The sequence below is a fragment of the Giraffa tippelskirchi genome, chromosome 9 (assembly GCF_054371585.1).
Source record: "Giraffa tippelskirchi isolate mGirTip1 chromosome 9, T2T-mGirTip1v1.2.pri, whole genome shotgun sequence".
NCBI lineage: Eukaryota > Metazoa > Chordata > Mammalia > Artiodactyla > Giraffidae > Giraffa > Giraffa tippelskirchi.
Window position 1 is genome coordinate 50,392,317 of NC_137283.1, and position 25,124 is coordinate 50,417,440.

At 54.2% G+C, this 25,124-nt stretch overlaps 2 protein-coding genes across 5 annotated transcripts in view; one reads left to right on the plus strand and one right to left on the minus strand.

Moving 5' to 3' along the window:
• Positions 1 to 188: 188 nt before the first annotated feature.
• PTPN23 (protein tyrosine phosphatase non-receptor type 23) lies at positions 189 to 20,860 on the minus strand. 2 transcript variants are annotated; one of them, XM_081525848.1, is made up of 25 exons: positions 20,708 to 20,860; positions 13,609 to 13,683; positions 8,080 to 8,207; positions 7,821 to 7,897; positions 7,284 to 7,333; positions 7,059 to 7,190; positions 6,800 to 6,880; positions 6,580 to 6,711; positions 6,448 to 6,495; positions 6,062 to 6,118; positions 5,920 to 5,978; positions 5,695 to 5,774; positions 5,468 to 5,582; positions 5,314 to 5,379; positions 4,890 to 5,035; positions 4,338 to 4,649; positions 4,105 to 4,259; positions 3,834 to 3,985; positions 3,569 to 3,748; positions 1,784 to 3,485; positions 1,524 to 1,708; positions 1,333 to 1,437; positions 1,124 to 1,262; positions 925 to 1,038; positions 189 to 854 (listed from the first exon to the last, which is right to left on the minus strand). In XM_081525848.1, exons 1-25 carry the CDS (start codon positions 20,789 to 20,791, stop codon positions 375 to 377), a joined length of 4,854 nt encoding a protein of 1,617 aa, XP_081381974.1. In that variant the 5' UTR covers positions 20,792 to 20,860; the 3' UTR covers positions 189 to 374. The 2 variants fall into 2 exon arrangements, with proteins under 2 accessions (XP_081381974.1, XP_081381975.1); XM_081525849.1 differs by lacking the exon at positions 20,708 to 20,860 and adding an exon at positions 14,882 to 14,887.
• LOC145520124 (15 kDa protein B-like) overlaps positions 20,378 to 25,124 on the plus strand; it is a 17,345-nt gene continuing 12,598 nt past the window's right edge. For all 3 annotated transcript variants that reach the window (XR_014064232.1, XR_014064233.1, XM_081525868.1), the window contains exon 1: positions 20,378 to 20,447. The gene's annotated coding sequence lies outside the window, so the exon portion shown is untranslated. The remainder of the gene's footprint in view (positions 20,448 to 25,124) is intronic.

Consider the following 25,124-nt stretch of genomic DNA (forward strand, 5'->3'; position numbering starts at 1 on the left):
GCCTAAAGTGCAGCACTGGGTTAGATCTTGCTCAGCTCGAAGTGGCTCCTGCCAGGAGCCACGTGAAGTCACAGGACCGTTACAAGGTGGGGGGAGGTCTGGGTGCCAGCTCTCGACATTGCTTGCATAAGCAGGTCGGAGTGTGGAAACCAGGGTGGCCTCCCAGGAGCAGCAATGGGCAGACACCGGCCACAGAACAGGTTTTATTCGATAGCAAAGAGCTGAAAAACGTCCCACAGAGGAGCAGAGCCTGACCCAAGACCCGCTACCCCACAGACGTGCGGGCCGGGCCAGGCAGGGCTGAAGGCAGCAGGAATGAGAGAGAGACAGGTCCAGGAGACGATGTAGTGTGAGCACCAGGCGGGCGTGCCCGGTCAGGTCTTGTTGAGTGTCCAGAGAGGGTCCAGGAGGCTGAGGGGGTCGTCAGTGGGCCGCGCGGCCCGCAGCCCCTGCCCGTTGTGGGCCTGCAGGAAGTCCTGCTTGCTCATGCGCTGCTTACCCCGCAGGGAGCCGTCCAGGGAGAAGGCCTCGGGTGTGAGGGAGGCCAGCAGCTCCAAGGAGGAGGAGGGTGGCCCCAGGCTGGGGGCCTCAGGGACTGGCTGCTCCTCCTCAGGCTGGGGGACCTCGGGCAGGGGGGAAGAAAGGGGGGGTGGGGAGGAGGAGGGGAGTTGGGTGGACTCCGGGAGGCTGGGGGGCGGCGGGCCAAGGGGCTCCACAGGGCCTGGCAGGCTGGCCACCGGGGAGTCCATGCCCCCAGGAGGCCGGATGCTGAGCTTGGCGATCGTGGCCTGGATGGAGCTGATGGGCACGTCCCCACCAAGGACCAGGTCCTGGGAGTCTTGAGGAAGGTGATTCTGGGGAGACATGAGTGGGTGAAAATGGGTGCATGAGGTGCCCAGAGCCCCCGGAAGGGGTCCCCCTCACCTTCTGGGTGATGCTGGTGCCAGTCGCGGGCTTGCTGGGAGGGGGCACGCCGTGGCGCTGTAGCACCTGCTCCACGTGTCTCACCACTGCCTCGTGGCAGAACTTGAGGTGTAGCTGCAGGGGCACATGGGCTGGTGAGCTGGGGACCGTCCCCCAGGGGGGAGGGCGCGTGCGCGCCCGCCCGCTGAGTGAGCCTCACCTTCTCCTGCAGCATGTGCTTCCTCTGCTGCCGCATGCGCCGCACCAGCTGGGGCAGCTGGGGGATCCCACTTCCAGCCTCCACCTCCTGAACCGCCGCGTAGAGCAGCGCGAAGGCCCCTGTGCGGCCCACTCCCGAGCTGCGGCCGGAAGAGGGGGTCAGGCCAGCCCCTGGGCCCCCAAGGAGCCCCGGGAGCTGCCCGCACCTACCTGCAGTGGACGACGACGGGCGTGTGCAGCGGGCGCTGATGCAGGTAGTGGGCGTGCACCTCCTGGATGAAGCGCAGCAGGTGGCTGGGGCTGTCGGGCAGGCCTCTGCCGGGGGGATGGGGGGTCTCTGAGTCAGACCTGGTCAGAGCCCACGTCACCCCTCCCGCCACCACCCAGGGCAGCAGACGCACAGCTCGGGCCATGTTGGGAAGTGCAGGTGCACAAGAGAGCGCTTGAGGCTCTGGTCACGGAACTGCAGACTCAGCACCCGCTCCACGTGCGTCTCAGTGGTGCGGACGCTGCTCAGGGCCACGCTCAGGGCCCCATGCACCATGGGCTGGCCCCGCTCGGTGGGGAAGTAGCGAGCCACCTTTTGCTGAGGCACAAACAGGTAGTTAGGGCTAGTGTTCCAGGGTCCCCGCCGGGCGCCCGCCCAACCTCTCCCTCTCACCTTCTCCATCTCGGCCTCCGACACCAGCATGACAATGACCGACACTTTCTGCTCATGCACCATGAGCCAGAAGTCAGCCGCTGTGCCAGGCAGGGGGGCCTGGGTAGCCACCAAGGGGGGGCAGTAGGGTGAGAGCCCCTCCACGCGGCTGGCATTGATGTAGTCGTCCTTGCCAGAGCGCAGTACCACGCGGTTGCTGTCGTAGGGCATGACGTCCTGGTGCCGGTTCTTGAGCGAGTAGCAGCGGGCGATGGCGATGGAGCGGCCCCGGGCGTCGAGCTCCTGTGCATCTTGCAGCTCCCGCCACACTGTGTCCAGGGCCCCCGTGGCTCCCAGCTGGCCCCGGAAGGCCTCCAGCTCCTGCCGCAACTGCTGCAGCCTCTCGGGGCGCTCATAGGGGTCCCGCTCTATCAGCCGCAGGGCCTGTGGTCGCCGGCCCTCAGCCGCGTCCACCTTTGTGGGCTGCAACAGGGGCTGCCCACCCCCAGGAGGCTGAGGGCCTCCGTGCTGGCTCTCAGGGCTGGAGGACAGCAGGTCAGCAGCAGCGGTGCCTCGGCGCAGACAGGAGGGCGGCTCTGCTGCAGGGGGCCGAGGAGGCACAGGGCCCGGTCCCGGGGAAGGGGCAGGTGAAGGCACCAGGTGGGGAGTGGGGGCCGGCTGGATGGCAGGCGGGGGGCCTCGGATGGAGAGAGGGGCCGCCTGCGGGCCCAGGGGCCTGGGGGCAGGGGTGGGACCATAGGCCAGGGTGGGGTGGGAAGGCTGAGGGGGCCCTGCACTGGGGAAAGGCAGAGCCCCAGAGTGGGGGGGTGGAGGGTCCTGAGAGGGGCTAGGGTACAGCTGGGTGTGCAGGGCGGGTGATGGCTGCCCCAGGACCCCGGGCTGAGGGGCGAAGGGGTAGGGGGCCTGGGCAGGCACCAGGCCTGGAGCCTGGGGCGGGAAGACATGCGGGTGCTGGAGTGGAAGGGGTTGGGGGGGAGGCTGGGGTGCCATCCTCGGGGCTGGAAAGCCCGCAGGCACCCCGGGAGGGAAGTGGTGCTGGGCTGGGGGCGCTGTGAGGGGTTGCTTGGGCCCCATCGGGTAGGTGTAGGGCAGGGGCAGTGGCTGTGGTGGGGGGCCTGGGAAGCAGGCCTGGGGAGGGGCCGGGGCAGGGTTTGGCCGCGGAGCTGTGTGGCTGGAGATGGGGGCCTGGACACTATCCACGGTGGTGGTGGCTGGCCGAACCCCCATGGCCAACTCGTGGCCTGAGAAGTGGGGAGGGGGTGCTGAAGGGAGGCCAGCGAGCGGAGGGGGTGGCCCCACCCCCCCATAGGGGCTGCTCACCATGCCATGCTGGGGTGAAGACCGGGGCACAAGGCCCAGCTCAGGGGCGTAGGTGGGGGCTGTGTAGAGAGCAGGTCCAGGGGCCACAGCCACTCCTGGGTGCCCTGGGGGCTGGGGGGCCCTGGGCTGCAGCATCTGAGTGGGGCCTGCATAGGTACCAGGTGGTAAGGCGCCAGAGAGGTAGTGGGGTCCTAGGCCTGCAGAGCTGGGGAAAGGGCCAGGAGGGAAGTGGAGGGGGGCGGCGGCCCCCAGGAAGGGCTCAGGGGGCAGACTGCGCAGCTCCTCAGGCAGGTCCCCGGCCTCCATCGCCTCGCCCTCCTCCCTGCGGGGCAGCAGCGGCTTCGGTGCTGTGGGCCGTGGCGGTGGCTTCTTCTTGAGCTCCCTGTGGGGTGAGTGAGGGAGAGGGGAGTTTCTCCTCAGCCCGGCCTGGCTCTGCAGCTGTCCCCGGGGTGTCCCCACACTCACCTGTCCAGGAGCTGCTGGCGCATCGCCTCGCGGGCCTGGCAGGTGGTCTGCGCACGCTCCAGGAGAGCAGCCACCTTGCTCTCCAAGTCTGCGTAGAAGTCCTTCCCCTCCTGGGACTTCTTCATCAGGTCCTCATAGGCCTCATAGGAGGCCACCAGGCTCTGCAGTGTGGAGTTCCACCTGGCGGGCAGAGGGCGGGCGGGAGGTAAGCCACTGCAGCCCGGCTCTGGGAGGCAGGACCTGGGGCCCAAGGCCAGACACTGACTTCTGGTCCAGGTCGCTGAGCACACGCCGCACGGCCGCATACTGTACATTGGCCTCGGTCAGGGCCCGGAGGACGTTGTCCTGGGCGGCCAGGTTCTGCTCCAGGTATACCCGCAGCTGGTCATACTTCTTCAGCTGCTCCTCAAACAGTTTCTGAGGGGCGGCGGGGGCGGGGGTGGGGGTGGGGGTGGGGGTGGGGGGGACAGATGCTCAGGCCTCGCTGCCTGAGGCAGGGGTGCCGAGAGCCAGCCCGCCGGCCACGCCCGGCCCACCTTCATCTCCGAGTGGTCGGCAGTCACCAGCGCCGCCGTGATGTCATCCTTTTGGATGAGCTCGCGCAGCTGCTGCTCCAGGGACACACGCTGGTCCCGCATCTCCTGCACCTTGGCCAGGATGCGCTTCAGGTTCTGCAGCACTGCCTTGTCCTCTGGGAGCAGCGGCAGGCAGTGAGGCCAGAGCCACCCCACCCCACCCCAGACCGCCTCGTGGGGATAGGAGGGCTCACCTGGGCTGAGGGCCGGCGAGGGCAGGGCAGCCCGCACCTGGTCCAGAGGGCCGCTGAGCAGCCGCAGGTTGCCGACGTGCAGGTTCATGGCGCGGTGCAGCTCGCTGTTGGTGAAGGAGGCTTTCTCGTGGACCTCCATGTACTTGGCCCACTCTCGCCTCACCTCTGCCAGCTCGGCCTTGGACACAGCTGTGCTGGCCCCCACCGGGCCCACCGCCTCCTGGAGCTTCTGTTCCAGTACCTCGTCCTCCTCCAGGAGGTCCCTGATGTCCTTCAGGGAGGCCTCCACGTCCGTGAACACCCCTGACAGCACTGCAGGTGGGCACAGAGGAGGAGATCAGCTCCTGGGGCACAACTGCCCCTGTCAGACGGGGGTGCAGCTCAGTGCGGGCTGAGCAGTGCAGGCGGAGGGCACGGGGGGTGTGCTGGTTCACAGCCAGGGGGTGGGTGCTGGGCCAGGTGCCGAGAGAGGTGGAAACCTCCGTCCCTGCTCATCAGGGGACAGCAGCAGGTGACCTCCCCGTGCCCGCCCTCCACCGGCTCCATACTCACCCTGCATGGACTGGACGAGGTTCCTGACAGTGTCGGGGCGGACGCTGAGAGCCGCGCACTTCTCCATGAGCTGGGGTGGTATGTGGTTGTAGGCGTCGAGGTTGTCCACTGTCTCAGGATCCAGCTGCAGTGAATCCATGAACTGGCTGTGTGGCAACAGGACGAGGTGGGTGTGCACTCAACCCCTCACACATAAAAGGAGCCCCCGCAACTGAAGCAATGTCCGAGGTCCCAGCAGCACAACAGTGTCCCAGCCACCAGCACAAAACCTGCCCTGGGCGCTGCTGGAACCACACACGAGGCCCTGGGCGGGGAGGGTGAGCCAGGAGCCTGCTGTTCCTTAGGCCGTTCACCACCCCGCTCACTCTCTGCTGCAGACTGCACCAGAGGATCCCACCCCACCCCCCAGCAGCTCTGCACTCACTCCAGGACCTCGTTCTTGTCCTCAATCTTGGCCATCATCTCCCGGAGCAGCTTGGCCTTCTCCTCACTGCAGGAAGGGGACAGAGCAATTTGTTGGGAGCCTGTGTCTCCTGAGACAACCCAGCCTGAGCTAACAGGGTTATCTGTCCACTCACCTGTACAGTGATGAGGCTTCATGCGCTGCCATTGGTACAAGTTTGGCGAAGATGTCAGGGCCCGTAACAGCAGGGTCTGTGGGATTCACCGGCAAGGGCTTCACCAAGGGGGCACCTGGGAGCGAGAGGCAGAGAGTCATGGAGACCAGGCCCACCCAACCTTGACTGCCTCTGTTCTGCGGCATCTTCATCCCCTACCCCTTCCCAGTCTCCCCTCAGCTTCAAACCTTTCACAGGCTGAAGGGTGTCCAGCGCTGGGACAGCCTCGTGGTAGATGAAATCATTGTCCTTCTTGGCAGAATTGTACCTGGCGTGGGGAGGGGGGGAGTCTTGAGTGGTCAGCAGGGACCCAGGACCTTGCCCCCACCCCCATGTGGGCCACTGCTCTCTGGCCCCGGTAGCTTCCTCCCAATGATGCAGGCAGAGAAAGAAACAGAGCCCCAGAGACTCACTTTCCCCCAATGACGTCCATAGCGAAGCGCAGTGCGTCCTGCACGGTGTCGGGCTGGCCCTGTGGGGGAGGAGTGGAGCTCAGTACAACCACGGCCCGTGCCAGGACCCCCTTGGCCTGGCCAGGCTTTCCCCCATCGTTACCTTGGCCAGCTTGATGGCTTCATTGAGCTTGTCCAGGGCACTCTGGAAGTACGCAACCTGCAGGGGCAGGAGACCCTGGTCAAGCCTTCCATGTGGACCCTGCTCCTTCTGCCTCCCCTACCCAGCCTGTCTGACCAGCAGGTGGCCCAGAGAAGACAGGAGGCTGAGCAGCTGCCACACGCCAGCCAGCCAACAGCACCAAAGTTAGTGTCCGCTTGCGGCCGTGCGCACAGCACACACCTCCAGGCAGCCACCCAGAGGGGAGCCTGCCGCGCCTGTCCCCTAGGGTGGCAGGGATAGAGGGGTGAAAGAGGGGATCTGCCCCCGCCCCGGGATCTAACGGGGATGGAACAGTCTGAGTGCCCTCCTGGCCCCTGCTCGCTCACCTGCTCCCCGAACTTCTGCTGCTCCTCTGCCTGCTTCCCCATGTGCAACTGGACAGAAGACACAGCCTTGCTTACTTAGGGGTGACACCTCAGCGCTGCCCCGCCCTGCCCTCGCGCCTGCGGCGCCCTCACATGAGCTATGGCTGCGAAGTAGTAGATCTTCATCTGGACCAGCTTCTTCCAGTCCTTCTGGATCCGGCCCAACAGCGAGGCGGTGTCAGGGTTCTCCAAGGCGCGGCAGGCCTCTTTGTAGTAATCCACCACCTGGGGGCCGGGATGGGCTCCAAGTTGGGGACTGGGAGAAGCCAGGCCCGGCCCCAGTCCCTAGAGGGCTACCGTCCCCCAGGCCTACCTGTGCGCTGATGCGCGCCACCAGGAAGCTCTTCCTGTTGTCCAGCATGGACTTCTCCAGGAGGCACTCCTGTGCCTGGCCCTGGAACGGTGGGTGCAGAGGCCCTCCTTCCTCAGAGACAGACCACGCACACCCCTCTCCGCCCAGCCTCCCCTCCAAGCAGCTCCTGACCCACCTGGGGCTCAGAGGATCGCAGCCCAGGCCCATCCCTCCCTGGCCTGTGCGCCACCGTCTGGCCCCAACAAGGGCGGCTTCTCACCAGCATGAGGTTGACATTGAGAGTGAGGATCTGCCGGCTCATGTCCACACTGTAGGCCTGTGGGAAGTGCTCCCTCAGGTAAGAGAAGGCACCGGCCGCACACTGGAAGTGGGTGCAGGAGACCTTCATGCCCTGGGGGAGAGGGGCTGTCAGAGGCGGAGCCGCTCCAGGGGGTGGGGGTCACTCTGGAGCTGACAGCACTCAGCACCCCGCCCGCTTCCTCACCTCCTCGGACACACGCTTGTCCATGGCCCCCAGCATGGAGTGCAGGGCCCCTGGGGAGGCAAAGAACATGGGTCAGGGCTCAGCTGGGGCTACTGCCCGCTTCGGCATCCAGGGTGAGGCAGGGTGGTGGGGGGGAGCCAGTGGATCTGGGGCTCCAGCCCTGCACCAGGCGGGGACGGAGCCCTCACAGGACTTGGCTCCCCAGGCTGAGGCTGCGCCAGCAGGGTTGATGGTAAGGCCAGCCTAGGCCAGCCTTGCTCTCCTCCCACCAGAAGCAAACCTGAGCCACAAGGCAGGTGGGGTGGGGAGATGGGATGTCCAAGCAAAGAGGAGAGGCCACCTCTGTGCCGGGAGCGCACAGCCGCAACTCCAAGAGCAGGCAGCCTAGCAAAGCCTCCCCACCAGGGGGGCTCCCTGCGGCCTAGGAGGCAAGCAGAACTGAGGGAAGGCAGGGGAGGGTCAGGATCCAGGTGTCTTCTGCTGAAATGGGCAGGGCTGGGAGCGCAGGGGCCCCGGGGAACGGGTGAGGCAGCTCACCAAGGTTGTAGAGAATGCAGGCCTGCTCGTACTTGATGTCCTCGTGGGCCACAGACTTCCCGGAGAAGATCTCAGTCCTGAGGATAGGCCACCACAGTTGTGAGGGGGGAGCGGTGAATCGAGCCCCCTCCCAGTGCAGGGTGGGAGGGAAGGGGGGCTGGGGAAAACCACCCCAAGCAGCTCCCCATCCTCTATAGCAAGGAGATGGGGGGGGAGGGGCACCCTCCAGGCTCCCCCAGCTCTGCCCGCCTGCGCTCACCAGGTGACAGAAACGGCGGCCTCCTGACCCGAGCCCATGGGGACCCGACTCTGCAGGTAGTGGAGCTGGCCCAGGTACTTGCGGAGGACACTGCAGCCCTCGAAGTCACGTGGGACACGGATGGCATTCTGCGGGAGGGTGAGAGGAGGCTGACTGTCATTTGGAGTAGAAGACAGGCCTGTGTGCCCACAAATGCCCGGACGGACATGTCGGAGCTGGGGGACTGTGCAGCGTAAGAAACCCAAAGGAGGTCCACAGCTACCTGCAGTCACTGAACAACCATCCCACCAGCCAGGATGCTTCCACCAAATCGGCTACACTTTTCCAGGAAGTAGTTTAAAACGTGTTAAAATTTTTAATGTACTTAATGTTTGACCCATACTTCTGTATCTAAAAATAGGAGATACAGTAGCCACAAAAACTGAAGACAAGGCTCTCTGCTGACATGTCAACATGACCATAACACATTACTGCTGGGGAGAAAAAAGCATCTAACAGATAAGCAACATAATTTCACTGTTGAAAATAATACAGAAATAGATCCAACTAGTTATATGAAGTGAAAAAAATCTATACAACATACCAAAGAGCTAAGTGATCCCTGGATAGTCAGGTTTAAGTAGTATATCGTACTCTGTACTATACAGGGACATCTTTGATTATATTATATTGGTTATGTACTCTATTAACAATTTTTCATTTAAGCTAGTCCCACGTGGGGGGGAAAAGTCAATACACTCTCTCCTCAAATGTTAGAACAGAAAATATAAAGAATCAGGTTGCTAGACACCTAAAACAGAACACTTGCAAATCAATCCACTATATTTCTATATATATATATAACGTTTTAAACAAAGAAATAGAAAAAGAAAGGCCTGCAGTATTCCCCTTGGGCCTTTCTGACTTGGGTTGCTATCACATCCTCGCACCCCGAGCAGGCTTGGGTCCCAAGGCTGAGGGAGCTGGGCAGCCTGGGGCAGCCAATAAGCCTTCCTTGGATCTGTACTGCCTGGTCCCCTCTCCATGGGACCTCAAACTCCAGATCCGGGCCGGCCCTCCCATAGCTACTGCAAGTCTACAGCACCCCAAAACTGCTGTACATTCTGGGGTTCAAGAGCTGTGAAAAGTCACCCTTTCTTTATGTCTCCTGGTAGAGTTCCCACCTCCAGCCTCCTTCCTTAAAGTCCATCCACAGACCTTTGGCAGCACCCCCAGAAAAGCACCTTTATGGGGTTAAGTTTTGACAGGGGGGTCAAGGGTGAGGAAGAAGTAGTGAGACACAAGCCCTTGCGTACATCTTTGTGCACTTTGCACTCTAATTACAACCCAGGAACCCAACTCTTTCTCCTAAGGCTCGGATTGCTCCAGTGACCAAAGCTGGGTCTGAAGAAATGCTGCCATCTTACGGCCGTTTCTGGTAACAACAACTGGAAAACCTGTGCTTAAGAAGGCATAATATTCACAAGGCCTGTGAGGCTCAAAGAGACACCTCTTCTCTAGAAAGAGCCATAGATAAGAATTCATTAGCTGCTGCTGCTAAGTCACTTCAGTCGTGTCCGACTCTGTGCGACCCCATGGACTGTAGCCTACCAGGCTCTTCCGTCCATGGGATTTTCCAAGCAAGAGTACTGGAGTGGGGTGCCATTGCCTTCTCTGAATTCATTAGCAATAGCTTTCAAAAGCCAATTTCCAAAGTAAATCTTACTCATCCTTAGAAAGTAAAAACTCACATAAAAATACTTTTACCACTCCTAATTCTTAAGAGAAGTGCAAATCACAATGACGACGAGGTAGCATCTTTCAGCACCCAGCACAAAGTCTACAAACAGTAAGTGCTGGAGAAGCCGTAGAGAAAAGGGAACCATCCTGCGCTGCTATGGGGATGTAAACTGCTCAGAGCCACCATGGAGAAGCCTACAGATGTGGGTTCAGGGACGGAAACAAGTGACCAACCCATGCGGCAATCCATCCCTAGGAATAACGCAAAGAACACCATCCTTCAAAAGATGCGCGCACCCCAGCGTTCACTGGGACACTGTTCACAACAGGAAAGGAGGCAAGTGTCCGGAAACCGCAGCCACACACCAGCTGATACAGCAGGTCAGCTCCATACACACAGTGGACTATTAGCCGTAAAAGAGAGTGCAGAAGCGTCACTGGCCGCGACCTGGATGGGTCTGCAGATGACAACACTCAGTCAGATATGGAAAGAGAAATAGTCTAGAATATCACTTACAGATAAAAAACTGGGTACAAATGAACTTGCCAGACACCTATTGACTTACTAATCAAATTTAGAGTCATAAAAGGAAAGCCGGAGAAGATGGAGATATAAAACATTTTGAATAAGATATACATAATTATACATATATAAATTATGTATGCTTTATACTACATATAAAACGTGTATTATGTATACATATAACATTAAATATGGTTATCTATAAGATGAACAAAAAGGTCCAACTGAATAGCACATAGAAATCTGCTCACCACTCTGTGATGATGTATATGAAAATAGAATGGGAAAAAGAATTGATATATGTATATGCATATGTGGATCATGTTCCTTGTATCTTAAGCACATGGACAATTGTAGATAAACTCAGAATCAAACTGCATTAAAACAAACAAACCTGACACAACTGCCTACTCGACTCCCATGAGGCCTCGGTAACCTATACTGGGCTGTGAGCACCACAACCTGAGCAGGCTAGGGTTCCCCGGTGGGAGCTCACTGGGCGTCAGGCAGTTGGGAAGTATACGCCAGAGAGCAACCCCTGTAGATGGAGAACCGGGTCCACTCTGGACAGCACCAGCAACTGCAGATCAGCACGGGGGAACCTACTCCAGAAATTGTAATAATAGTGTGCAAAGAAAATAATCCAGGGGAAGAAAAAACATACATGTAATCGCACTACATCAACCAGAGCTCAGGAAAAACAACATTAAAAAGAACAAAATGACAAAAAGAATGTAATAATACTGGACAAAAAAACATGCAGCACAGCTTTAAAATGTAATAATATCAGACCCCGCTCACCCAAAAAAAAAAATTTAATTGGGCCACTGGTATCACCATACAGAGAGCCACACACAATGTTACAAAGTGAACGAAGACAGACAAAGGGACACATCACAGGATAACCACAAGACGTGATGTCTCAAAACTGACAACAGGACCTACGTGACAAAACAGATTCAGGCCGAGGGATAGGAAACGAGGGATAAATCCAAAGGGTAAGATGCAGTTACACACACTCAGCTAGGGAGACCAGATCATCGGGAAAAAGTCGCATGCTACAGCAACGGGCAACCTAGTCCACCCTCTGGAACCATAACCTACAAAGGCAATGAGCGAGTAGAAAGTAAAAACCGGGTGCATGTATCGGGCTACCTCCTTTAGGTACACTTAACCAATAATAAATAGAACATCAAAAAATGCTCGAGGCATTGATCAGCTCCGAATGAAATATCAAACAGCAAAGAACTACATGACAAAGAGGGTCTACTACGAGGCCTTCAAGCCTAGGTGATAAGGTGTGGCTGTCTCATGCCTGGGGCTGGGCAGCCTTGGGATCAAGGTGGGACTGCATGGCTGGCCGGGGGAGCTGGGGAGGGCATGCCAGCCGATGAGCCCCCGACATGCCCCTGTAGGGCCTGAACCCTCAGGAGGGACCACCATCTGCAGATCCAGCTGGGCCCTCAAGCACTCAAACCAAGCCAGGCGCTCCCAAAGGATGGTGGGAACCTCTGAGCTCAAAGAACACCTCCAGGTCGCCTCCTTGGGCTGGACTTCCGCCTCCAGCCTGAGACTCGGCCCACCCAGGAGCAACACCACCTAAAAGCACCTTGATTCCAGGGGGTGGGACGCGACTGGAGGGTTAAAGGTGAGAGGAAAGAGGCAAGGGGCCCCAGCCCTTCAGTGTCTTTTTGGGACATCCTCCTTTATTTAACAGCCCAGGGGCAGGACTTTCTCCAAAGCTCCCATTGCCAGAGTCACCAGTTGGGCAGGAAAAGTGCTGCCCTCTTGTGGCCGTTTCCTGTAACAGCAGCTAGAAAAGCGGTGCTTTGGAACACACTCAGGATTCATTTGCAAGGCTTGCCGGGCTCTCAATGACATGTGCCCTCCAGAAATGTCCTGGGGTGGGTAATCGAAGCAGAATTCAAAAAGGGGCCCACTTTCCAGAGCTCCTGTTCACGGGGTACAAATTGGACTTGGGCTCTTTTAAACGAAAGCCGAGGAACACTGCCTCTGCTTTGCTCATCAGCAGGGAAATTCACATGAACTACAATGGGGTACCATCTCTCCCACCTCTCCCCGTCAGAATGCATATCAACAAGAAGACTACTGACAGTAAAACCAGGAGAGAGCCGGGAGAAAACGGAAGGCTGCAAAGTGGGGAGAAATGGAAAGTGGCAGCAGGCACTATGAAGACCCTGAACTAGGGTCCCAATGGGCGGAAATTGGCAGCCGTTTACATGATCCAGCAGGCCCACATGTGGCTGGATATCAAGGGGACAGCCATCGATGAAAAACACCCATGGATGGTGTCCTTTCCTGAAGCAATAGAATAAATGAGACACGGGCAGAACCAAAATTTCCAAGCACAGGGGCCTGCAGGAAAAAAACATGCAGTAGAGCTTTACAATGTAATAATATCAGCCCCCACCCCCCAGCCAAAATGAAATGGTGCCCTTGGTAACATTATACACAGACTAAGACACAATGTTACAAAGTGAACCTTCACAGAGAAAGGGACCTATCACCAGATAACCACAAGAGACAAGTCTGAAAATTGATACACAGGAACCATGTGGCAAAAGGCCAGCCACTTGTCACTCACAGAAAACAAGCTTATTTTACCAGAGGTAGAGCTGGAGGAAATGTGGGATATATTCAAAGGGTAAGACATAGCTACACACACTCAACTAAGGAAAATAGATCATTGGAAAATATCTATGCTACACAATAGCACTACCTAGTGTGCACTCTGTAATCATAACTTACAAAGGCAATGTGTGGGTTGGGAAAAAGGTACATTTATTGAATTGGGTCAGTCCCATACAGCTAGTCAAAACAAACATCAATCCAGGAGACCAAACTAGTGAATCCTATTGGAAATCAACCCTGAATATTCACTAGAAATACTGTTGCTGACATTGAATCTAAAAATTTGGCCACCTGATGCAAAGAGCCAACTCATTGCAAATACTCTGATGCCAGGAAAGACTGAGGGCAGAAAGAGAAGGATGCAGAGAGCATGAGATGGCTGAACGGTATCATCGACTCAATGGACCCGAGTTTGAGCATCCTTCAGGAGATAGTGAAGGACACGGAACCTGGCATGCTCCAATCCATGCGGTCCTAAAGACTTGGATACGACTGAGCAATGACAACAATTTTTATATTTTCCATCATTAGTTTTGCTTTTACAGAGGAAAAATTATTGAATTTAAATAAGAACAGTTTTATCTCCCAATCAAACCAATTTTGTTTACACCTGTATAAAAATACTGTCCTCCTACCTGTCTGAGCAACTCCAGTTTCTTCAGTTCCTCATTGTAGGCTTCTGGATTCTCTCCATAATTCTTCAGGACAAACTAGAGGGAGAGAGAGAGAGAGAAGGCTGTACACCAGGGATAGAGCACCTTTCCCTGCTCCCGCTTCTGCCCTCGGAGTCCTCGGCAAGCACCAGCCATGGCTCAGGATGGAGTCCAGACCCACTACCACCATCTCTTCTCCTGCCCCACTGGGAACTCAACCTCCGTAGCAAGGCAGCACCAAGACACTTTCTGGGGCAGCCTCCTTTTTTGAGCAAAATGGAAAATACGCCTGCACAACCTGGCTGGAATCCCCTGGCTGGCCCTCACCACGCTGCCGTCCTCCCTACCAAAAACCCAGAGCTGGGCCAGCTCAGGAAGCCGGGGAACTCAGTCGGCTGAAGTGGGATCCTACTGAGCATTCGTAAATGGGCCATGAGTTCAAGCCTCCTTCATGTCTGGGGCCCTGCTGTGGCCCGGGATCACTATCGTAATCCCGACCCGCCAGCAAATGTAGGAAGAAGAATCACAGAAGAGTGGGAATGCAAAGCCTTCTCCGCCAGCCCGCCCTTCTGGGGAAAGGGCTCCACAGAAATCAGCCACCTGCAGCATCCTCCTCAGTGACGGAAGGCCTGTGGAGGTGTGATGGGAATGATCCAGGGGAAGGGAGGAGGAGAGGCCACTCCGCACATCCGAGGCGGGGCTGACTCGCGTGGAGGGTGGACACACTACCAGCCTGGAGGCGGGGCCTGGACCACCAAGATCAACACATCCTGGCAGCTCACCTACTCCTATTGGAGGACCTGGTGTCTGGGTTAGCAGTCTGGGGCCCAGATCCATCACTCCACAAACGCTCAGAGCACCAATCCCCAACTCCCAAGGCTCCTCAAGGCCCCAGCCAAGGTTTGTGAGGCGGAGAAGGAAGGAGACGGCCTGCTCTGTCCAGCGGCACACTCACACCGTGCCTGTGGCCCACCCGCCTCCCCGGGCCTCTGCGCAGGAACTGTGACACGTGGCTGCGGAGTGAGTCCATGGGAACCTGGAAGGCCGTGTGACCGTGTCAGCCGCCTGGCAGGGAAGCGACTCCTGGGCTTCCTTCAGCTCCATCTGGCCACAGCTCCCAATCTCTGACCCCAACCCCTCTTCCATTGGTTTTATCTCCTGCCAGTTCACTATCCCCCGTCCACCTCTGGCCTGGACTCCCCACCCCTTCAAATCCACCCCTCATCTGGTGGTCCTATTAGTCTTTCTAACCCACCTCCAGTGTTACTCCTGACTTTATATCCTTCTGAAACACACGCACTCCTGGGGGAAAGAAAAATAAAGCCCAGCTTGCTTTTCTCAAGACAGTGAGATTATGGGAAAAGAGCTGCAATCTAAAGAAAAAAAAAAAATTGTAATCTGAGAAGAATGTGCACAACAGTGCTTCCCCAAACCTCCGGGACCAAATCTAATCTTCAGAGCAGAGTTCACGGTCCTTCACATTCTGCTCCCAGTAGCCTTCAGCTCCCAGGGACACCCAGCCAACAGTACTCTGGAATGACTGCTCTCAGGTCTTGATGCTTGTCCACGTGTTGCCCCACCACCTTCTCTGCTAAGACTCAGCTAAAATGTCACTTCCCATAGCATCAGCTGCTGCTCTCCCCACATTTGGAAAGCGCCTCCATCAGACTGTGCGCCTCCCAGCAGGGTCATGTCAGTGACCACCCCCACCCCAAACAATGAGTCTACTGGGAATGGTAGGGGCCTGATTTGATGTGTTTGATCCTCAGCAAACAGTTGCCTTTACAGGAAATGCACAGGATGGATGAACAGACTGAACAATACCAAAGGAGACACTCAGAAAAACTGAGATGATGTGACGATTCACCCAACAATTATCTCAGTCTCTTTGAAAGACAAGTATCATTAAGGGGACTAGAGGGCAGGAGACTATTGTAGATTAAAAGAGATTAAAAAAAAAAAAAGAACAACTAAATACCCTCTGAGAACCATGACTGGATCTGAGTTTGGAAAAAAACAGTTATAAAGGATGTCTGGGGATAACAGGTGAAATTTAAATATAAAACATAGTAGAAAATTTTTGTGGATTTTCTAAGGTGTGATAACAGTGTAGTTATACAGGAGAAAATCCTCTTAGGACCTGCTGAGATGTGTACAACTTACTTTCAAAGGTTCATGGGATATACGCGCGCGTGCGCACGCGCGTGTGTGTGTGTGTGTGTATGTGTGTCTTTACAGAGAGAGAGAACAAAAATATGGTGCAATGTAACTATGAACATTGTTGTTGTTTAGTCACTAAGTCATGTCCAAGTCTTTTTTGCATGACCCCACGGACTGGAGCCCACCAGGCTCCTCTGTCCATGGGATTTTTTCAGGCAAGAATACTGGAGTGGGTTGCCACTTCCTTCTCCAGGGGGGGTCTTCCTGACCCAGGGATCAAACTCACATCTCCTGCATTGGCAGGCGGATTCTTTACCACTGAGCCACCAGGGAAGCCCAACTATCAAAATTAAGTAGAGAGAATTTGGGCGAGCACTGCATTATTTGACTTTTCTGTATGTCTGAAACCTGGAAAATGAATGTTTTAAGAGTTGCTGAGGTGGTCCTGGGCGGTCTAGCGGTTAGGACTTGGCACTCTCACTGCTGTGGCCCAGGTTCAAGCCCTGACCAGGGGGCTGAGATCTCGTAGGCCAAGCAGTGTGGCCAAAAATAAATAAACATAATGAATTGCTGAGCTAAATGATACGTTAAAAAACACTTCCCTTACATCATCATTTCTTACCTCTTGTTGGATCCTTTGAGAACATGACAAAAGCCATGAAACAATCTCCCTACAAATATTCATCTATGCATAAACACAAGAATTTGCCAACATGTTCAGGGGGTTCACAGACACGCTGAAGCCCATTTATGGGCTCTTGGTTTATAATCCTCGCTGTGATCTGGCCAATCCCTCACCCCACCCGACCTCCAATTCACAAACATAAAATGTGGCCTGAGCTATAGGGTAAAACTTGACTATCTAAATGGGAACATGTTCTTTCTCTGATTAACTCCCTTCTCATAGGAGGCTTCTGTTTGCTCACCCTGAGGCGACAGTAAAAGTGGGGCCCAGAGGCCCTGTGGGACAGAGCCCGAATGAATCTGAGTGGCATCTGAGAGTCCTAGAAACAAGACTTCAGCTGGGAACACCTGTCCCAGTGGTCATGTAGTGCTGAAGGGGCGAGAGATGACGCCTCTGCTCCCAGCAATCTGCCCCTGAAGGAGACCATCTACCTGTCTCATGCCTCCTCCAAGATCTGCAGCAAACACTTACTGAGCTCCTCCCAACAGGCCCAGACACTTGCCCAGTGCCTAGTAAGTCACTCAGTCCTAATAACAATGCAAAGAAGTAGACAGCATTGTCATCACCATTTTACAGCTGAGGAAACTGAGGCAAGGAAGGTAAGACACTTGCCCAGGTCACAGCACTGATCACTGACAGAGCGCCAACCGAAAGCCCGGCGTTTGGGCTCCAGAGCCCATATTCTTGACCACACATCAGACCAATCCATTTCTATTTTTTAAACACAGTTCTCATAAAACACCAAAAAATGGGAAGTGAAAACAAATCTCTGGCCAGAAGGTGAGTCAATGGAGCAAAGAGGTGATTTTTTTAAAACTCTGACAAAATCCTCTATGGCTTGCTCACTCACTCCCCCTACTACACAGAGCCAAGAGGCGGCTGAAGGGTGGAGAGTAAAGGACAGAGACCATCTCTCAGACAGTCTCTCTATAGCACAGACTTCTGCAGAGCGAGAAACAAGGTCTGGTCAGGATGTGAGGGTCGCCATAGAGCCTGAGAAGGCAGGCCCAGCAGCAGGCAGAGCCCGGACCTCGGCAACATGGATTAAGAGTAAGATACTAGAAGGCACCGCCAGGACCCCAGCACACCCACACAAATGACAGCCAGCTGGGGCTGAGAGGACCAGGGGCCCTCCAGAGCCCAGCCAGGCTTTGGACAAGCTTGGGTTCTTTTTTCCTGAGCGAACAATGAGACCTGTGAACAGTTTCATGTTGAAAGCATGTCCAGGGTTCAGAGCCACTGGGAGGAAAAAGCAGGGAAAGAAGATGTTATAAGTTAAACAGGCTGGGAAGACTTTCTCCAGAGAGAAATACCAAAACAGAGTACGTCCTGGCTATGCCCCTAGGTTGCTGTGAGACCTGCTGCGCTTGGTTTTTCGCCTGTAATATGGTGTTCATACTAGCTGCTTTTGAATTGTGGTGGAGACTCTTGTGAGTCCCCTGGACAGCAAGGAGATTAAACCAGTCAATCCTAAAGGAAATCAATCCTGAAAATTCATCAGAAGGACTGATGCTGAAGCTCCAATACTTTGGCCACCCGATGTGAAGAGTCGACTCGCTGGAAAAGACCCTGATGCTGGGAAAGATTGAGGTCAGGAGGAGAGGGGGCAACAGAGGATGAGAAGGTTGGATGGCATCACTGACTCAATGGACATGAGTTTAAGCAAGCTCTGGGAGATAGTGAAGGACAGGGAAGCCTGGCGTGCTGCAGTCCATGGGGTCGCAAAGAGTCGGACATGACTTACCGACTGAACAACGACAATTACCTGCTATGTCTAACTCACAGAGCTGTCATAGGACTTGAGCTATTTCCTAAACAGAGAAAGAGGATGCTAAGCTGAAAGCATTGTTTACAATATGCCAAGGCCTGTACTAGGCACTCAAATGCATTACCTCATTTTTTTAAAAGTATATCTTGTTTTTCTCTCTTTATTTTTAGCTGCACTAGGTCTTGGTTGCTGTGCTCCGGCTTTTTGTAGTTGCTCCGAGCGGAGTCTTCTCATTGTGGCGGCTTCTCTTGTTGCAGAGCACAGGCTCTAGGCCTGCGGGCTTCAGAAGTTGCGCCACGTGGGCCCTAGAGCGCAGACTCAATAGCTCTGGCACACGGGCTTAGCTGTCCCGAAGCATGTGGAATCATCCTGCACCATGGATCAGACCCGTGTCCCCTGCATTGTCTTACCCACTAGACCACCAGCAAAGTCCCTGCGTTAACTCTTGATGCCCATAAGCTTATAAGGTGTATTATCAGTTCTCTGTTACAGATGAGAAAAATGAGGCCCAGATTAGTGAGGTAATCATTTGTAACAGCTGAAGTCACTCAGCTATTAAGTCAAAAAGGTGGGACCTAAACCAACGTCTGCCTGATTCCAGTGTCTATACTATTTCTGTGACATTACTCTGCTCTTTTACCAAGTAACCAATGGCCCAGAATTCTGTAGGCAGATGAAAGTGAAACTTGCTCAGTCATGTCCGACTCTTTGCGACCCCACGAACTATACAGTCCCTGGAATTCTCCAGGCCAGAATAATGGAGTGGGTAGCCTTTCCCTTCTCCAAGGGATCTTCCCAACCCAGGGATCGAACCCAGGTCTTGCGCATTGCAGGCGGATTCTTTCCCAGCTGAGCCACCAGGGGTAGATGAGATCACCAGATCCTGCCACTATTTTGCAGATTAGAAAAATGGGAACCAGAGATCAGCAATGGCAGTTCTAGAACTCTGAGCCCAACTTCCTAATTCTTGATCCAGGGTCAAGAATTTGTTTCACTTTCTCTGATACTAACACGGTCTCATTCGTCTGTGTATGTCCCCCCCCCATGGAGGATAGAGGTGTTTAGCTTCTGTTCTTAATTTGATATACATCTTGGAATTAAAACAGGAGATGGAAAGGAGACCAAACTTTGGGAAAGAAGTAAAATTTTGGAACTTTAGATCAATTCACCTAATTTCCGGGAAGTCTCCAGTGCTCTATTGGGGCCTGGGGTTTGATCCCTGGTCAGGGACTCTTTAAGATCTCATAAGCTGGGAGGCTCCGCCAAAGTTTTTTGTTTGTTTTTTTTTAATCTAATTTCCTGGTTTTACAAATGAGGAAAAAGATACCCAAAGAAGTTAAATGATGGACTCAAAGGAATAAAAACTGTCAGTGTCTGAACGAAGGCAGTGGCAGTGTGAACAGAGAAAGGGAGAGCTTCTTGGAAAACTTCTTCCCCAACCCATTTTCTTTCTTCTATTTTTTTTTTTTTTCCTCAACCACCTTACTCAGTGGGGCACCATCAAGATTCTGGCAGCAGCTATATTAAAACCACAAGGATGTCAACCTGCAGCAGCCTCCTGGTTGTTCCTTTTCACTTCTGCTCTGTCCTTCAATGGTACCAAACGGTCCTTCCCAAGGCAGATGTCTCAAAGGGTACCTGATGCCCAATCGACACACCTGGCCCTGCTTTGTACCAGCCACACCTGATCTCCCCACAGGGGTCCCTTGCCTCCCTCAACGCCAAAACTGCCTGTCTCTTCCATCCAACTGAATAGTCAACAATGGACTGCTAGGGTCGATCTGGAAGCCACAGTATTATTTATCCCCTCTGCGCAGTCGCGAAAGCAGTAACGCTCCCCTAAACCACACAGAGTTGTATCCTTTGGTCCAAAGGGGCTCCAGATTACGGTTCTTCTTCTGAGACCAGAGAGAATTGCACCAAGTGTTAGAGAGACTCCAATCGCCGAGGTCAGGCTGGCCGGAGCCTTAAAACACATCCTGAGCCATCCTCGGCGTCCGTCCCAGTCCGGTCGTAGACGGACAGCACAGCGAGGGCCAGGCACAGCCTTTCCACCCCGGCGGTTAAGGAGGGCCACCCACCGATCCCCGCAGGGCGGTGCTGGCGTGGATGAGGGGAGGAGCAGAACTAGGTCCAGAGCGTCACACCGAGGAAGTGAGGTGCCTCGGCGGGGATCGTGGATGGCCCGGGGAAGAAATCGGAAAGCAGGTTCTGATCAGACAGCGGGTGCTACCCGGGGCTGGCGAGGTCGGGGGTGCGGGGGAGACGCTCTGCGAGCGCGCAGGGGTGAGACAGGGTACGATGGGGGTGCGCCAGGCGAAGGAAAGCCAGCGGAGGCCCCTCCTGGCCTCACCCGACCCTGCGACAGGGCCTGGGGAGATGATGGACGCGCAGGGGGCGTCACGCGCCGGCGGACGGAGAGACGCGGGAGAAAAGGGGAGGGGGTGGGGAGGAGGAGCTGCCCTCACCTTCTTTACGGCTGGCTGAAAGTGGAAGTCTCCGGCCTCTTTCAGGTCCAGCCAGATCATGGGCATGCGAGGTACGGCCTCCATGGCCGCAGGCACCCGCCGGCCCCCCGACCGCTCCCCAAGCTTTCGCAGCTGCAGGCTCAGCCGCGCGCCCCGCCCCTCCACGCCGGAAGTCACTTGTCACGCGGGGATGAAAAAAATGCCCCTACTGCCTGCTGGGAGAGGCGCTCCCCGCCCGTGCAGCCTTTTGCGCAGGCTCATTTTCCATTGCGCATGCTCAGTCTCTTGCACGCGGGCACGTGTAGAGGGCAAACCTCCAGCCCGAGGCGAAAGGGTTTCTGGGAGTCGTAGTCTATCTGCATCTAATTGCTAAGCAAGGAGGTAACTGGTTTCTTCTTCCTGGGCAAAGTAGACCGCAGGGATCCGGCTGGGGGTCCACGCGCTCCCCACTCAGGGGAAGGTCATTAGAGAACGTAGCCATAGACTTGTAGACCCTAAGTAGTGTCGAGGGCCTTGGTAGATGGGTTCAGATGCTGTGGTAGAGGTAACGTGGTGGCGGGCCACCCCCAGAAGTGACTTTACAACAGCCTTGGAGTAGGGGCTGCCTGGCCAAGAAGATAGGGCTAAGAAGCAAGCCAGGCGTTTCACCGCATGTGTCGAGCTTTGGAACAGAGGAGTGACTGGTTGGAGACTGGCACACTCGGCTGAGCCTGTAAGACCGGGTACTGCGTAAGAGACGGCCAAGTCCGTTTTTGATGATGGGGAGAGAACTGGTAAATGAAGTGTCAAACGGAAAGGGAAAAAAAGAGAGAGAGAGAGGCCTAGAGCAATGGGGGTGGGGATGACTATATACAGCCACGCGAATACCTTTCAGTCTGAAAGGGGACCAGGGAGCAGAGAACAGTTATTAGCTCTGAAGAGATGACCTGTAGAGCAAGGATTTTAAAATCATGTGTATATTACCTAGCTTTCAGTTCAGTTCAGTTCAGTAGCTCAGTCTTGTCCAACTCTGCGACCCTGTGAACCGCAGCACGCCAGGCCTCTCTGTCCATCACCGACTCCCTGAGTCCACCCAAACCTATGTCCATTGAGTCGGTGATGCCATCCAGCCATCTCATCCTCTGTCGTCCCCTTCTCCTCCTGCCCTCAATCTTTCCCAGCATCAGGGTCTTTTCCAATGAGTCAGCTCTTAGCATCAGGTGGCCAAAGTATTGGAGTTTCAGCCTCAACATCAGTCCTTCCAGTGAACACCCAGGACTGATCTCCTTTAGGATGGACTGGTTGGATCTCCTTGCAGTCCAAGGGACTCTCAAGAGTCTTCTCCAACACCACAGGTCAAAAGCATCAATTCTTCAGCGCTCAGCTTTCTTTATAGTCCAACTCTCACGTCCGTACATGACCACTGGAAAAATCATAGCCTTGACTAGACGGACCTTTGTTGGCAAAGTGATGTCTCTGCTTTTTAATATGATATCTAGGTTGGTCATAACTTTTCTTCCAAGGAGCAAGCGTCTTTTAATTTCATGGCTGCAGTCACCATCAGCAGTGATTTTGGAGCCCAGGAAAATAAAGTCAGCCACTGTTTCCACTGTTTCCCCATCTATCTGCCATGAAGTGATGGGACCAGATGCCATGACCTTCGTTTTCTGAATGTTGAGCTTTAAGCCAACTTTTTCACTCTCCTCTTTCACTTTCATCAAGAGGCTCTTTAGTTCTTCTTCACTTTCTGCCATAAGGGTGGTGTCATCTGCATATATGAGGTTATTGATATTTCTCCGGCAATCTTGATTCCAGCTTGTGCTTCCCCCAGCCCAGTGTTTTTCATGATGTGCTCTGCATATAAGTTAAATAAGCAGGGTGACAATATATAGCCTTGATGTACTCCTTTTCCTATTGAACCAGTCTGTTGTTCCATGTCCAGTTCTAACTGTTGCTTCCTGACCTGCATACAGATTCCTCAAGAGGTAGGTCAGGTGGTCTGGTATTCCCATCTCTTTCAGAATTTTCCACAGTTTATTGTGATCCACACAGTCAAAGGCTTTGGCATAGTCAATAAAGCAGAAATAGATGTTTTTCTGGTACTCTCTTGCTTTTTCAATGATCCATCGGATGTTGGCAATTTGATCTCTGGTTCTTCTGCCTTTTCTAAAACCGGCTTGAACATCTGGAAGTTCACGGGTCACATATTGCTGAACCCTGGCTTGGAGAATTTTAAGCATTACTTTACTAGCGTGTGCGATGAGTGCAACTGTGCGGTAGTTTGAGCATTCTTTGGCATTGCCTTTCTTGGAGATTGGAATGAAAACTGACCTTTTCCAATCCTGTGGCCACTGCTGAGTTTTCCATATTTGCTGGCATATTGAGTGCAGCACTACCTAGCTTCAAAAACACATAAAATGGAGAATGGTTTGTTAGGGAAAAAGTAAAGCAAGGAAATGAGCAAGGAACTTTTTGTAGTCTTCCAGGAGACAAATGTTGTCTGGTTGGGGCAAAGGGAAATGAAACAGGGGCAGGTTTGAGAAATGTTTTGGGGAAAAAAGTGGCAGAACTTGGGATGAATGGATGTAGGAGATTGAGAATATAAAAGATTATTCCAAGTTTCTAGCTGGTATATACCTGGGTGGCTCCACAGCTGTTTTCTGACATGGTAAAACAGGGAGGAAGAGGTTCGGAAGAGAAGAACAAGGGTTCAGGGCTGTCTGTGTTGAGCTGAATATAGATTCCCTTAAGTCGTCCAAGAGAAGATGTGGAGGAGACCATGGGATGTGGGATCTGGGCTCAGAAGAGTGGGTTCACCCACAACCAAGGGCCCAGGTCCCCTTTGCAATCCAGGATCTACCTTCATGCCAGCTGGGGTTAGAGCAAAAGAAAATGCAAGTACACAAATGTTCGCAGCAGCATTATTTATAATATCCAGGAGGTAAAAATAAATCAAATGCCCGTCAACTGATGAATGGGTTAGGGAGATGTGATACAGCATACACTGGACTGTGCTTCAGCCTCAGAAAGGAAGGACATTCTGATACATGCTCAACATAAATGAACTGTGAAGACATGATGCCAGTGACATAAACCAGACACCAAAGAACAAAGACTGTGTTAGATTCTGTGTTAGTCACTCAGTCATGTCCAACTCTGCCACCCCATGGACTGTAACCCGCCAGGCTCCTCTGTCCATGGGGATTCTCCAGGCAAGAATACTGGAGTGGTTGCTGTTCCCTTCTCCAGGGGAATCTTCCTTACCCAGGGATTGAACCTGGGTCTCCTGTGTTGCAGGAGAATTCTTTACCATCTGAGCTGATTCCACCTAAATCAGTTAACTAAGGGTAGTCAAATTTGTAAGAGTAAAATGTAGAACGGTGACTTCTCAGGGACTGGAAGGAGGATGGAATGGGGAATTAGTATTCAGTGGGCACAGAGTTACAGGGTGAAAGTGAAGTCGCTCAGTCGTGTCCGACTCTTTGCGACCCCATGGACTGTAGCCTACCAGGCTCCTCCATCCATGGGATTCTCCAGGCAAGAATACTGGAGTGGGTTGCCATTTCCTTCTCCAGGGGATCTTCCCGACCCAGGGATCGAACCCGGGTCTCCGGCATTGGAGGCAGACGCTTTAACCTCTGAGCCACCAGGGAAGTTTGTTACAGGGTGGGATGATGAGAAAATTCTGGAGACAGATGATTACATTAATACCTAATGCCACTGACCTGTGCACTTAAAAATGGTCAAAATGGAAGTTTTTTTTTTAATGTAAGATCTTGCAGGTAATTTTTTTTAAGGAAAAAGAAAAATTTACCAGCATCTTAAAAAGCTTGTTTCTGGAGGACCATCTTGGGGCCACCTGCTCAGAGGTGGAAGAACAGATTATGGTGTCAGCACAGCTGGTTTAACCTGAATCCTGGCTTCTTGGTTTGTAGGTGGATGTCTTCCTTCTGTGCGTGTCTCTATCGTAATCTCCTCTTATAAGGACCCCAGTCATCTTGGATTAGGGTCCACCCTCATGACCTCAGGTTAACTTAATTATCTCTTTAAAGATTCCATCTCCAAATACAGTCAACCTCTGAGGTACTGGGGGTTAGTACTTCAGCATATGAATTTTGAGGGACACAATTCAATACACGGTCTCAGTGACATGAAGGGCAGTTAGCATGAGAGGCATCAAAGAGGCACCAAGAGGTGAAAGGGCATGGAATACTGAGGCACTGGGGTGAGGATGGTCACTGGAAGCGAGACAGCAGAAAAGACGTCTCTGGGATAAGTGGTGCCCTCCTGCTGCTGCCAAGTCACTTCAGTCGTGTCCGACTCTGTGCGACCCCATAGACGGCAGCCCACCAGGCTCCTCCATCCCTGGGATTCACCAGGCAAGAACACTGGAGTGGGTTGCCATTTCCTTCTCCATTGCCACTGCCCTCCTAGTGCG